The sequence below is a fragment of the Natrix helvetica genome, assembly GCF_964273705.1.
Source record: "Natrix helvetica genome assembly, chromosome: 11".
Taxonomy (NCBI): domain Eukaryota; kingdom Metazoa; phylum Chordata; class Lepidosauria; order Squamata; family Natricidae; genus Natrix; species Natrix helvetica.
This window is the reverse complement of record NC_138562.1, coordinates 11,446,925-11,460,736: the sequence shown is the minus strand read 5'-3', so window position 1 is coordinate 11,460,736 and position 13,812 is coordinate 11,446,925. Positions and strand designations below refer to the sequence as shown.

The 13,812-nt window shown below is 45.9% G+C and overlaps 1 protein-coding gene across 3 annotated transcripts in view; it reads right to left on the bottom strand.

Annotated features, from left to right (window-relative positions):
• The window catches only part of DACH2 (dachshund family transcription factor 2), a 269,698-nt gene that overhangs the window by 123,515 nt on the left and 132,371 nt on the right, over positions 1-13,812 (bottom strand). For all 3 annotated transcript variants that reach the window (XM_081964105.1, XM_081964106.1, XM_081964107.1), the window contains exon 2: positions 6,487-6,602. In XM_081964105.1, coding sequence (XP_081820231.1) covers positions 6,487-6,602 — 116 coding nt within the window. The remainder of the gene's footprint in view (positions 1-6,486; positions 6,603-13,812) is intronic.

Below are 13,812 nucleotides of genomic sequence, written 5' to 3'. Positions count from 1 at the left end.
ATGACTGTAATCTTTTCACCCTGAATCAATAGCCTTACCAGGGAACTTGGTTCTAGCGGGCAAGATAATGGCAGGGCTCTTAAGTGAAGGCAACAATGCCTAAGCCAAAATACCGCTTAGGTGTATGTTAAACAAGATGGCAGGAAAAAGGACCACGGAGAGTTCCTTGTGAACTTCATGGCTCAAATGTTTCTCCATAAGAGCAAACTCAAGACAACTGTAGAAAGACTTACAGCAGTTAGCCATTATATACAGTATATTGGGGTAAGCTACTTACTTCATTGAGTTAAAGAACCATTACTGGATTTTGTAGACTCTGATTCCAATGTTTGGAAAAATAGTGAATCTAGCAGAACCTCTAAAAAACCAGAAAGCAAGGCTAGATCCTTCCCCAGAAAAGCAGTTTTTAGAAGGCAGCCTGGTCTAGTAGTTAAGGCACAAGGCTAGAAAATGGGAGACTGTGAGTTCAGGTTTTGCCTTGCCCATGAAAACCAACTGGGTAACTTTGGGCCAGTCACACCTCACGGGGTCGTCGTACTAAGATTCAGAGCCCTATGAGGTTAATTGCAAGATCACAGAAGAGTTATGATGCAACTAGTCCTTGACTTACAATCAATTGTTTAGTGACCATTCAAAGTTACAACGGCACTGAAAAAAGTGACTTACGACCACTTCTCACTCTTATGAAGGTTGTAACATCCCCATGTTCAAGTGATCAGCTCATGTTTGCTTTCTATCTTTTTTCTACCTAAGTCTCAATTTAATAAAGAAGCTCTTTAAATTAGGGGTCTCCAACCTTTTCTAAGAGGGAGAGAGGGAGAGGGGGGAAGGGAGGGAGGGAGGGAGGGGGGGAGAGAGAGAGAGGAGAGAGAGGGGGGGAGGTAGGCAGAGAGAGAGAGAGAGAGAGGGAGGGAGAGAGGGAGGGAGGGAGAGAGAGAGAGAGAGAAACAGCTCCCAGTTCTGGATGTGGATAATGAGGAAGAGGAGCAACAGCTGTGTCCAGTGCCTGACACGCGAATGCGCAGGGAGAGGAGAGCAGTGGAAATCTATGGGCCGATCCTTGGGAAGGAAGAGCCACCATTGCTAACGAAACGCCACCTTAGCTCTGGGGATGAAAGGCAGGGGCCAGAGATGAATAGATGTGACAGATAACTTTTCATCTCCTGGCTGGGTGGACTTGTTGGCCTGTGGTGAAAGAGAAACGTTTTGCCGGGGCTGATGGACCTCCTAATTAAAGGAATCTTTGAGTTAACTTCAGAGGGTTTGTCGTGTTTGGGGAGCTGGGTCAGAACAAGAGCGGTGGCAAAAGATCATAAAACGAAGCACAACTTACCTAGCAATTGCTTTGCTTAGCAATAAAAATTTGGGGCTCAAGTGTGGTCGTACATTGAGGACTACCTATATTCTGGAAACACCCCTCTCCTCTCTCAGGGCTCAAAGAATCCTATAACAGCAATGTGCCAGGCCTGGAAGCCATCTATTGCATTGGGCAATCAGGCTTGCCATATTTAATGCCGTGGGAAACTGGGAGGGGGGATGATATGGGGTATGGGAGATATATAGTCATAATAACATTCTTTTCTCAGAGAGTCAAGGACACCTTGCCCTGCCCCCTGGAGTGGTGTGACTGGGAGGCATCTCCAGTTGGGACGGTGCTTTGATTGGACCATGCGATGGGCATGTAGGTGCTGGGAAGGGACTTGGAATTTCATTTGGGTCTGGGGAAAACCCGGAAACTTTCAGATTTGGAGTTTCCCGGATGTACCAATATGACACCTCTAATAAAGTGGAACTCTGAGGAAACTCAAGAACTTGGAGCCTTCTTTCGTTGGGGGTCTTCTTACTTGGAACCCTGGCACATTGGGTATCTTCACCCCAGCGGCGAAGGCTTTGGGCGAAAGGACATGTTTTGCAACAAAATACCCCAACAAAATGCCCTTTGTATATCTTGCATCCTTGATTTGCAAGCGGCATCAACCTGCCCTCTCTAATTTAGCTCCTTGCTGGTCAATATAACGATGGCAGTTTGCAGACGCTGATATTACACGCCCGATGTTTTCATTATCTGATAACCGTTTTAATAAAGGCACAGATTGTCTTGCAAGACCTGCGAAGTGCCACTCGGAAGCTTATTGGCTGCAGAGTGCCAGCTCCTTCTCGTCTCGGGCGTTGTCCGAGGGGGCAGCAGATGGAAGGGAAGCAAGGGAGGGAGAGGCCATTTATCACAATGACAGAAACGTGGTTAGCATCAATCCTTTCGCCACAGGGGGGAAAAGCCGGGGGGGGGGGGAGCCAAGAGGAAGGAATCCAAAAAATCTGGACTTTGTGTCACTGGGCGACTTCAATGATGCTTGTGACTTAATGATGTTATTAGCCTTAGACATTCAAATACAGGGAGTCCTCGACTTACGACCACAATCGAGCCCGAGATTTATGTGGCTAAAATGGGACATTTGTGAAGTGAGTTTTGCCCCATTTTACAACTTTTTTTGTCAATCCAGAGTGACCAAAGGATCCAAGTCGAAAATAGATGCTGGTAATCTTCAACTTACGACCATAATTGAGCCCCAAAACCAACATCGCTATGTGAGAAATTTGCAAGTTGTGACATTTTACAACTTTCCTCGCCACTTTTGTTAAGTAACTCCTTGCAGTTGCTACGTTGGTAACACGGTCGTTAAGTGGATCTGGTTTCCCCATGGCCTTTGGCTTCTCGGTAGGTCACAAAAAGAGATCCTGTGACCCCAGGACCCTGCAACCGTCATAAATATGAGTCAGTTGCCAAGCGTCTGAATTTTAATCATGTGACTACGGGGATGCTGCAATGGTCATAAATGTGAAAAACGGTCGTAAGTCAGTGTTTTCAGTGACGTTGCAACTTTGAACGGTAACTAAATGGACTGTTGGAAGTGGAGGGCTACCTGCACAGGTAGCCTTTGACTTACCACCATTTATTTCAGGGGTGTCCAAACTTGGGAGCTTTAAGACTTGTGGACTTCAACTCCCAGAATTCCCCAGGCTGGGGAATTCTGGGAGTTGAAGTCCATAAGTCTTAAAGTTCCCAAGTTTGGACACCCCTGATTTATTTAGTGGCTTAATTTGAAGCACTGAAAAAAAGTGGCTTAACTAAAGATGTGCCCAACAAAAGACTTCTCACTGGCATGATATTTTTTTTTTTGTACAGGCACTCCTCAATGTACAACCATTCATTTAGTGAATGGTTCAAAGTGTGCACTGTAAAAAGTGATTTATGACAGTTTTTGACACTTACAACCGGTTGCAGGAAGTGGGTATTGTCAGTCTAGAGCCGTGATGGCGAACCTATGGCATGCGTGCCACAGGTGGCATGTGGAGCCATTTGTTAGGGCACACCAGGCGTTGCCTTGTCAGCTCCAGCGCGCATGCATGTGCTGGCCAGATGACTTCGGCCTTCTTTTTCGGCCATTTTTTGCCCTCCGGAGGCTTTCCTGAAGCTTCCGGAATGCGAAAAACCACCCAAACGCCCAAACAGGACGTTCGGGAATGGACTTCTGGTTTGCGAGCTGGGCCATTTTTCGTGCTCTGGAGGCTCCGGGGAAGCCTCCTGAAAGCTCCGGAGGGCAAAAAACAGCACTACGGGCAAACTGGAAATCTTTCGCCCTCTGGGGCGAAGAAGCCTCCTGAAGGCTCCAGAGGGTGAAAAACGGCTGTACGAGCAACCCGAAAGTTCAGGAATGGTGACTTCCGGTTTGTCCGTAGGGCCGTTTTTCACCTTCCGGAAGTTTCAGGAAAGCCTCCGGAGGGCGAAAAACAGCCCTATGGACATACCAGAATCACAGTTCCTGAACTTCCGGGTTGCTCGTACGGACATTTTTCGCCCTCCGGAGGCTTCAGGGAAGTTCCTGAAGCTTCCAGAGGGCCTCTGTTTTCATCCTGCCAAGACTCCTAGAAAGCCCCTGGAGCCTGGGGAGGGTGAAAAAAGTGCACCAAAAGCAAGGGGGGGGAGGTTTGCACATGCATGCACGCTGGGGTGGCACACATATCATTATGGGTGTGGCACGCCCGTGCATGACTCCCCTGCACTCCCCCCGCTTTTGGCACACGATCCAAAAAAGTTTAGCCATCACTGCTCTAGAGGAAAGAAGGACTAAGGGAACACGATAGCAGTATTCCGGTACTTGAGGGGCTGCCATAAAGGAGAGGGGGTCAAATTATTCTCCAAAGCACCAGAGGGCAGGACAAGAAATAATGGTTGGAAACTAACCAAAGAGAGAAGCAACCTGGAATTAAGGAGAAACTTCCTAACAGCAAGGACAACTAACCGGTGGAACAGCCTGCCACCAGAAGCTGTGGGTGCTCCATCACTGGAGGATTTTAAGAAGAGACGGGACAGCCATTTGTTCTGAAATGGTATAGGTTCTCCTGTTTGAGCGGGGGGCTGGACTAGAAGACCTCCAAGGTCCCTTCCAGCTTTATTCTGATTGTGATGGGCAGACTCCATGATGGTTGTAAGTTGAGGACTAGCTCTAATAGAACTGTTCGGAATCTCCTCGGTTTGCGAGAAAAGCGGGGAGGGGGGGGAGAAAGAGAAGAAGAGATGGATGACTGACACCTTGTCACTGTCATGTGTGAAGGTTCTGGGCAACGCTGTTCTTTTCCAGATGCGTTTACAAGGGTGTTTAAAGATTCATTGTTGACATGCAAACAACGGCTGTGGTTTTCGCCTTTGTTGTGGGGAAACATTAATGTCAACAGCGATGGTTTCCACAGTGAAGCGCGGAGGCTCTGAAGGCGAAGACAGTGTGGAAATGAAACGTGCATTATTGCTCTTCCTTTTTTCAACTGTATGCCAGGGCAAAAACCGGCCATGGCACAACCGTTGAATGTCAGGCTATGGTTGATGGCTCAGGCTATAGTTTTGCAGAATGAGCCCTGCGATGTGTCTCCGCTGTTGTTTATTTTCATATTCCAAGGGTTGCGGCAGAGTGACAAGAGGCGTATCATCTGCATCTTGAAATACTGCACATGTGGACATCTCAATATGTGATTAGAGTTGTGAAGCATGATTCATAACCAGCCATCATAAGCGATCACTATTTCCCTTGGCTTTCCTCATCCGCTGTGGATAGCAGACAGAATAATTCAAAACCACTTGTATTTCTCAGTTTCTTTCTTTCTCCTTCCCTTCCTCTCTCTCTCCCTTCTTTCCTTCCTCCCTTCCCTCCTTCCCTCTTTCTTACTCTCTTCCTTCCCCCCTCCCTTCCCTCCTTCCCCCCTCCCTCCCTTCTCTCTTTCCTTCCTCCCATCTCTTTATCCTTCTATCCCTCCCTTCCTTCCTCCCCCCTCTTTCCTTCCTCCTTTCTCTCTCCTTCCTCCCTTCTGTTCTTCCTTCCTTCCTCCTTCCCTCCCTCCCTCCCACTCCTTCCTTCCCACTCTCCTTCCCTCTTCCCTCTTCCTTCCTCCCTTACCCCTTTCTCTCTTCCTTCCTCCCTTCCTTCCCTCCGACTCAAGGTTGACTCAGCCTTCCATCCCTCTGAGGTCGGTAAAATGAGGACCCAGACTGTTGGGGGCAAGAGGCTGCCTGTGTAAACCACTTAGAGAGGGCTGCCAAGCACTGTGAAGTGCTATATAAGTCAAAGTGCTATTGCCCTTCTTTGCTTCCTTCCTTCCTTCCTTCCTGTGGTCAGAATGCAGTATTATAGGCTAATTCAGTTCACTTCTAGGAATTCATTCCTCACTGGCTCCAGGTTGACTCAGCCTTCCATCCTTCCAAGGTGGGTAAAATGAGGAGCCAGATTGTTGAGGGGAAAGATGCTGACTCTGTAAACCGCTTAGAGAGAGCTGTAAAGCGGTATAGAAGTCTGTTATCGCTATTGCCGCCCTCCACCACCTCAAGCTCCCCACTGTCTAACCACCAGAAGAGGTCTACCAAGACGTACAACTGCTTGCATTCTATACTACCCAGCTTCCTACGCTCTTATCACGTCGCAAATCCTGAGGCCAAAAGCCATTGGCTGCCCTTTACCTCCTGCCCCCATGATTGCTGGCTTCTGAGTTGGGAAGAAAACAAAGAGAAGACAAATATATCCCCCACCCCCCACCCACCCCCCGGGATACTGGGCTGTCAAAAGAGTCCCTTCCAAGTCCCTTCCAAAGCTCCAGATCAACCTTTCCCCCTATCGTATGACCAAGGCAATGAATGGCACTTTCCCTTTAAGGAAATTACGATTAATGAAGAGCTAAATTGCAAATCCATTAGGTTTTAGTCAGCTCAGCAACGCCACGTGGGGTGAGGGGTGGGGGTGGGGGTGGGTGGGTGAAGGGTGAGGGGGGGGACGGACGGACTGGAGAGAGGTTTCATGAATGCTCCAGAAATCCAATAATGTAACCTCTGGTAAAGCTTGAAAAAGCCCTTGAAGGACAAGGCAGTTGGATCAATATTAGTTTATTTCAACCGCTACCCAGGACGAAGCAGGGAGAGGAGACTCATCCAAAGGGTTTTATTACCTGTTGGGGAGATAAGCCCCGGAGATAAGAGGCCCGGCACTCCGTGGGGAAGCAAGCGCGTGTTCTCTTGTATCGCAACCCCCAGGGAGCGCTTGGGGGGTCTCCCCGGTCGTGAACTGTTGAAACAAAAGTGAAAATAAACTTTAAGTGCTCTTTTGTCGAAAGGATTTGCATCAGCAATGTACTTTGCATCGATTTTGTTTTTTTTTAAAGTTCCCTGACCAGCCGGGTCCTTGGTTTGCTGGTTTCTGATTTCTGCTGTCAGAATGTTAACTCTTTCTGAACTCCAAAGTGACCGGTCAATCACCCATTACAAGTTACCTGCAGGCATTCTTAAGGTTTGGCTAATGTAGGAGAGGACCGGGCTGAGCGCCCGAGGGAGGAGTCAAGAGTGCCATTAGTTTGGAGTTCCTTTGCAGCCGCGAGAGAACTAACTCCAACCCATCTCGAATCCCATTGACTCTTTATATCCCAAAGGTGTGTTGTTGTTCTCCAAGAGCCAACTGGACTTGATGTTTTTTCTTTGAAGACGTTTCGCTTCTCATTCAAGAAGCTTCTTCAGCTCTGACTGGATGGTGGGTGAATGGAAGGATTTATATTTCTTGCAGACAGCTGGTCCACTTGCATTTTTTAGAAAGTCTAACAACCAGTCAGAGCTGAAGAATGGAACCAACCACGGAAGGATGGTTGCAGAAGTTGGTGGAGCTGGCTGAAATGGCAAAAACGGACCACTTTGATGGAAGAAAAGAACATAAGTACTTTTGGTTCCACATGGAAACCGCTTCTGAACTTCATACCTGATATGGAAGAGAATGAAACTCTGACTTCGGGTTTTACCGATTGGACTGATAGATCTTTATAGAAATGACTTGTTCATACTATCACGGAAAAGCAAAAAGCTGTGATTTGACGCTAATGCCTCCTTCTATTGCAACAGGGAGACTCAGAAGTCAATGCTTCTTTTTTTCCCCACTCTTATCTTTCCTCACTTCTCTTCCCCCTCCCCTTCCCCCCACTTCTATTTACTTTTGTATTTTATGATACTCTATTTCAATAAAAATGTGTTTAAAAAAAAAGAAAAGAAAAAGCACCTTTGGGACAGCTATGACCTGGGTGACTGAGAATCTCCATAGACATGGATTCTTTATCTACCACCAATTTGCCTTGACCGTTAGTAGTTCAGATTCTTCAACCTGCCTTCCCTTGCCATTGCCTCCTCTGATTCAGTTGCTGGAGGTGCCGGCGGCTGAACAGGCCATAACAACCATCCTAAGTTTGAACAGTTGTGAAATAAATGGCCATAACTCAAAGACTACCTGCCTAAGGAAGCTCCGAATGCAGTTCAGCCCTATAACTGCACAAATTGTGATTTAGCATGTAAAAATTGAGCAATTACACAAAGCTCTTCCGTAGACAAGGCAAAAATGAATGGCGTTTGGACTGCTGACAACATTTAGAAGCAACGGACCCCCCCCCCTCCCTTGCTGTGGGCGCACCCCCAAATTTACTAGAATCAGATGTAAATTTGCATACTAATCAAGACAAATAAACATGTGGTGATTTAACTAGGAAACCATCTGATGACAATTTATTCGGTATGGGTTAAAAGGTCCATCTTCCCCGCATCCTGTTGCAGTAAAAATATTGATTGTGTTACTGATTTGAGGACTGCCTTATTTTGCTGGGCACAAATAACCATTTAATTACTCTTTAATTGAATGGTGATTGCTCGTGAGCAAATTATTAAGATTGGGGTTTTTTTGTTTTTGTTTAATTACTTGATTATTTATGCTCAGCAATAATATCTTTTTTTTTTAATTTGGGGATACAGAGATAATAAACATACCTACAAAACAAAGCAAACTTATAGATCATTTTCCAGTTACACAAGAGACCGATAGATATTCTTTTGGATTATGTGTTTCTTTGTTGACAATCCATATCTTCCTGTGATGCTATTAGATTAACTAGTCCAATGTCTGCAGGATGGGCAGGTCAGTTTCTCGGTCCGGATGCAACCACAATCTACATTAGGTGCTTCTGTACCAGAACAAGAGACCTGTCAAACTTTCTGCCTCTGGATAAACCACTGAAAGCATTGGTTGGGAAAGAAAGCCCATACATGTTTCCCCAGTACGATTGCTTCATGCAATCTGAAGAATTATGAAGCTTTCCAGATCATAAAGGACAACACTTGACCTGATCGCCATTAGCAATCCAGCATGTTGCAAACTATGGTTTTAAGCATCAGTTTTCTATTGTGCATACATTCCAGTCCACGAAGAGCCCTATTTGAACATACTAAACAGGGCAATGATGGAGAACCTTTTCAGCACCGACTGCCCAAACCAAAGATCCATGTATGCACCGGCGTGCTGGAAACCCGAAGATCAACTGGTCGATGCACATGTGAACGCCGGCCAGCTGTTTTGGGCCTGAAAAATGCCCTAAAACCAACCCAGAAATGGCCCAGAAAATGGCCCGAAAAATGGCATGAAAATGACCCCAAAAATGCCCTGAAAACTGCCCAAAACCAGCCTCAAAATGGCCCAAGAAATGGCCTGATTTTGGGGAATTTGGGGGGAATTTTCAGGCCGTTTTTCTGATGCTCCAGTAACCATGAAGACCAGATGGCCGGTGTGCATGTGAGCACCGGAAATCAGAACAGAAGTTGGTGATGGCATGCATGCCCGCCCACAGAGAAGGTTCTGTGTGCCATCTCTGGCATGCATGCCATAGGTTCGCCATCACGAGAATAGGGGATAGAAACATTTGAAGATTTGAAGTGTTAATATCTATGGAGATTCTCAAATCATCCAGGTCCTAAAGCTGCTTTTCCAAAAGACAACTGGACTTACTTGGGGTTTTTTTCTTCTTCTTGAAAATGTTTCACTTCTCAATCAGAACAGAAATGGAAGGGAGACCTTGAAGATCTTCTAGTCCAACCCACTTCTCAAGCAGGATACCCTGCACAAATTCAGACAAGTGCGGTCCAGTCTTTCCTTAAAAACCTCCAATGATGAAGCACCAAAAACTTCTGAAGGCAAGTTGTTCCACTGACTACTTAGGAACTGCATCTCAATGTTTCAACGGCCTTCTAGTGATGCTATGATATTCTCAGAAGTGTTTTTCCCCCCCAACTTGTTTGTTCGTTTGTTTTAACCGAGAGTTTTAAGATAAGAACGAGAGCAGGAGGTGGTGGTTGACTTCATGAATCCTACTATGCTTCCTTTGATTTAATCATTTCTACTTTTTTTTAAAAAAAAACAACTAAGCCTCGGTTGGCTGGGTTTAGACATTGTAATTATTGGCTGACAAGCCATGATGGCTGTATTCAAAGCATGCAAAGCTAGTCTGCCCACAATTATATCTTATGAGGGATGAACCAAGAAACAGTGTTTGCAAGCCTGTAATAATGCTTCATATATAACTCCGTTGATGGATATGTGGCATGAACAACACTGATGCAATTTTACTCCCAAATAGGACAAAATAGGACAGGCCTATTATATATAGTGCCTATTATTTATATATATATATGCCAAATAGTCATCACGAAATCTCCAGAACTGTAAAGCCTACAAACTTGAAATTTGGCATATATGTTCCTCATGGCTTCTAGGGGCTCACTAAGAAAGGACTTTTCAAAATGACCATCAGATCATTAGTATTTCTTATACAGTAATTAACACGCTCTGATGCTAAGGAGGTCTACTTCCCCTCCCCACCTGAAAAGAACTCTGTTCCAACTGCCAGTTGCCTCACATTCCGCTACCTCAGTTCAACTGGCAGATATTCCACTCCTTCAGTCAGGAGCGGTCTGGGGCTCCTTATAGTAGTAAACTTCGATACCTCACCAAAATGTCTTTGCCTTCCACCTATGGAACTGCTTCCGGACTCAAGATGACGGGAGCGATATTCCCTTGTGTGTTTCAATCACCAACTACCACTGAGCCAACGGATTGAACCGGAGTGAACCAGATTTCTCCTGCATTGCCCGATCACATAGTTTCGTTGCGAAGCACAGGTGTCCAGCTAGTTCAATAGAAATGATGCACATATACAGTTTCCATAATAGCCTCATGACACGTGGGTTGATATTTTCCCTCCTAGTCTCATGCCTTGGATTGAAATTTAACCCTTCCCAGTATGTTAAGCCATAGTTTTTGGAGTGACTGGAAGGACATTTTCAGCCCTGTCAGGTTGAAAAACACAATATCTGCATTCCTCTTGAAAAACGCCCCAGGAAACCTGGATTAGCAATAGTTACGGGAAACCCATCGGTTCTTCTGAGGAAATGTTATATCCTTTCTCTTTTTCGCGTCAACAACTTTGCCACAATATTTGCTCTTTCCTGTTATACAACAGCGCTCGCTGACAAATTTATTTTGAGCGCTGTGTCTAGTGTGGTTGGTTTCAGTCAATTTCTAACACTTAGAAGTGAAACTAGACACTCCTCCGTGCATTTTCCACTGCAGTTTTATTTACGATTGGACGTCAACAATCTAATGGAAAGAATCACAACTCAACAATCTATTGGAAGGAATCACAACACAACTCAAGCAAGCCCTGTTTGGCCTGAACTAGAGACGGCTGCCTAAAAGTCACTAAACTCTGGATGAAGAAGAGAAATCGAAAGTACGGTAGGACTTTTTTTTCTTCTCCTGCAAAACGCGTGATTCCACTGCATTTTTAAAATTCAACATAGGGAAAACAGGTGTGCCCTTTTTGGAAAGTCTTCTTTCCCGTTGCTTTGTGGTATCAAAACAATGCCCCTCCCCTCACCACCACCCAAAAAATGTCGGGATTTTGATCCCATATTTCCCAAGTGCCAGATGTAGTTAAACTCTGAGTGACCTTCTGGGAGTTGAGGAAGAGAAAGAAACTTTGACCTCCGTATGCAACTTGATGCTGTCTCCCTCTTCATGTTGGCCAACTGATCGCTTGTCTAACTATTGAAAGGCATTGTATTCCTTCCCAGATCAAAGGTAACAACAGGCTAATTCGGGGGGGGGAGGGGGGAAGAGGCAGCCATGCAAAATGGGCAATTAACATTAATCATCGGTGAAGTGACTGAAGCAGTTAACTAGAACCTGATCACCAGGGCAACTCTCGTAAAAACAGCAACACACCAATTTGTTCCATGCAACAATGCATGGGAACTCCCAACCATTGTGTTCTTCTTCTAGATCAAAAGGTGGGTGTGTCGGGGTTCCAAGTAACACACACACACACACACCCCAACGAAAGAAGACTCTGAGGCTTGAGTTTCCTCAAAGGTCCATTTTATTAGAGGTGTCTTAGTTGCCAGGTTGTCCCCACCCAAATGAAAGTTCAAGTCCCTGCCCAGCACCCACACCAGTGGTGGGATATGACTGGTACGCCCCAGTACAGGCGTACCAGTGCCTGCTGGGAGCACCAGGTACCGTTCCGGTACAGTGCTCCAGAGGGCCCGCCCGTCCTTACCTGTATTTGAGCCGATCAGGGCTTACGCGCATGCACACGGAGCATACGGCGCCTGCACAATGCTCCGCCGAGCAGCTGGAGCGTCACAGGCGGTAAGTATGCATGCTGCGAGCATGCATGTGGTGGACACCCGGCTCCGTTGCACCGTACCGGTTCCAATGGGATCTGGAACCTACCACTGACCCACACGTGTCCATCACATGATCCAATCAGGCACCATCCAAAACTGAAGATGCCTTCCAGTCACCCCATTGCAGCTGCAGAGCCAGATGGCCTTGATTTTCTGAGAAAGAATGTTATTATGGCTACATATCTCCCGAACCCCATATAATCCCCCCTCTCATTTTCCCACAGCATTGAATGTGGCAGGCCTGAAGGTCCAATGCAAAAGATGGCTTCCAGGCCAGACAAGGTGGTTGAGATGGGGGAAACACCTCTACTGCAATTGTTTGATGTTGAACTGGTATGCAAGTCAGGCATTACTCTATGGAGTTTTCATAATGGTTTTTATAATGGGCAACCCTTCCTTCACATGCCTTTAGGGATGCCTGAAGGACAGATGAGAAGAAAGAACAGATGAAATGCAATGCTATCCAACTGCCTGGTTCTAATCCACAAGAAAGGTGGAAAATCTGTACCTCTTATAAAATGCTGGACCATAAATACATAAATTGTTGTTGTTAGTTGCAAAGTTGTATCCGACCCATCGCGACCCATGGACAATATTTCTCCAGGTCTTCCAGTCCTCTACCATCCTCCAGAGTCCATTTAAGCTCACGCCGACTGCTTTGGTGACTCCATCCAGCCACCTCTCTCTCTGTCATCCCCTTCTTCTTCATTTGCCCTCAATCATTCCCAGGATTAGGCTCTTCTCCAGTGAGTCCTTCCTTCTCATTAGGTGGCCAAAGTATTCAAGTTTCATCTTCTAGGATCTGGACTTTTAAAGAGCAGTCAGGGTTGATCTCCTCTAGAACTGACCGGTTTGATCGCCTTGCAGTCGAAGGAACTCACAGGAATCTTCTCCAGCACCAGAGTTCAAAGGCCTCAATTCTTTAGTGCTCAGCCTTCCTTATGGTCCAACCTTCACAGCCATCCATTGCAACTGGGAAAACCATAGCCTTGACTATACACACTTTTGTTGGCAGGGTGATGTCTCTGCTTTTCAGTATGCTGTCTAGATTTGCCATAGTTTTCCGCCCCAGGAGCGTCTTTTAATTTCTTGGCTGCAGTCCCCATCTGCAGTGATCTTGGAGCCCAGGAAAATAAAATCTGTCACTATTTGCCAGGAATTGAGAGGGCCGGATGCCATGTTGAGATTCAAACCAATTTTTGTACTCTCCTTCTTCACCCGCATCAAGAGGCCATTAGAAAATCCGTAATACCGCCTAGAAAATGCTGAATATTGGCTGAGGAAATGAGATCCAGTCCAAGCCAACTTTTAGGACTGCTCAAAAAGATGGCACAAACCAAGAAGCCAATTAGGTCATGAGACTATGAAAGAGCTGGGCACCTCCCAGAGACATCTAAAATGTGTCAAGTTAAAAATGAATGAACCCAGTGAACAATCTCAAGAACTCAAGCCATTCGATTTACGCAAGAGAGGTGACTGGCAATCTTTTAAAAAGTCATGATACGGTGGACTGATTGGGATATAGTACATCTCTTATATTGTGGGAGGGGGGGGGGAAACCCCTACTTGCAAGAAAGATTTTTTGCAAGGGGACAGCTGATAGAAGAAGCAATTTAAAGGTTGGCTACTCAACTGACGGAAGCTGGAGCTGTGAAACTATTTTATACCTCATTTACCCGACCTATTTGCCTATTTAAATAACGTCTCGTTCTCTCGCTCTTTTATTTGCA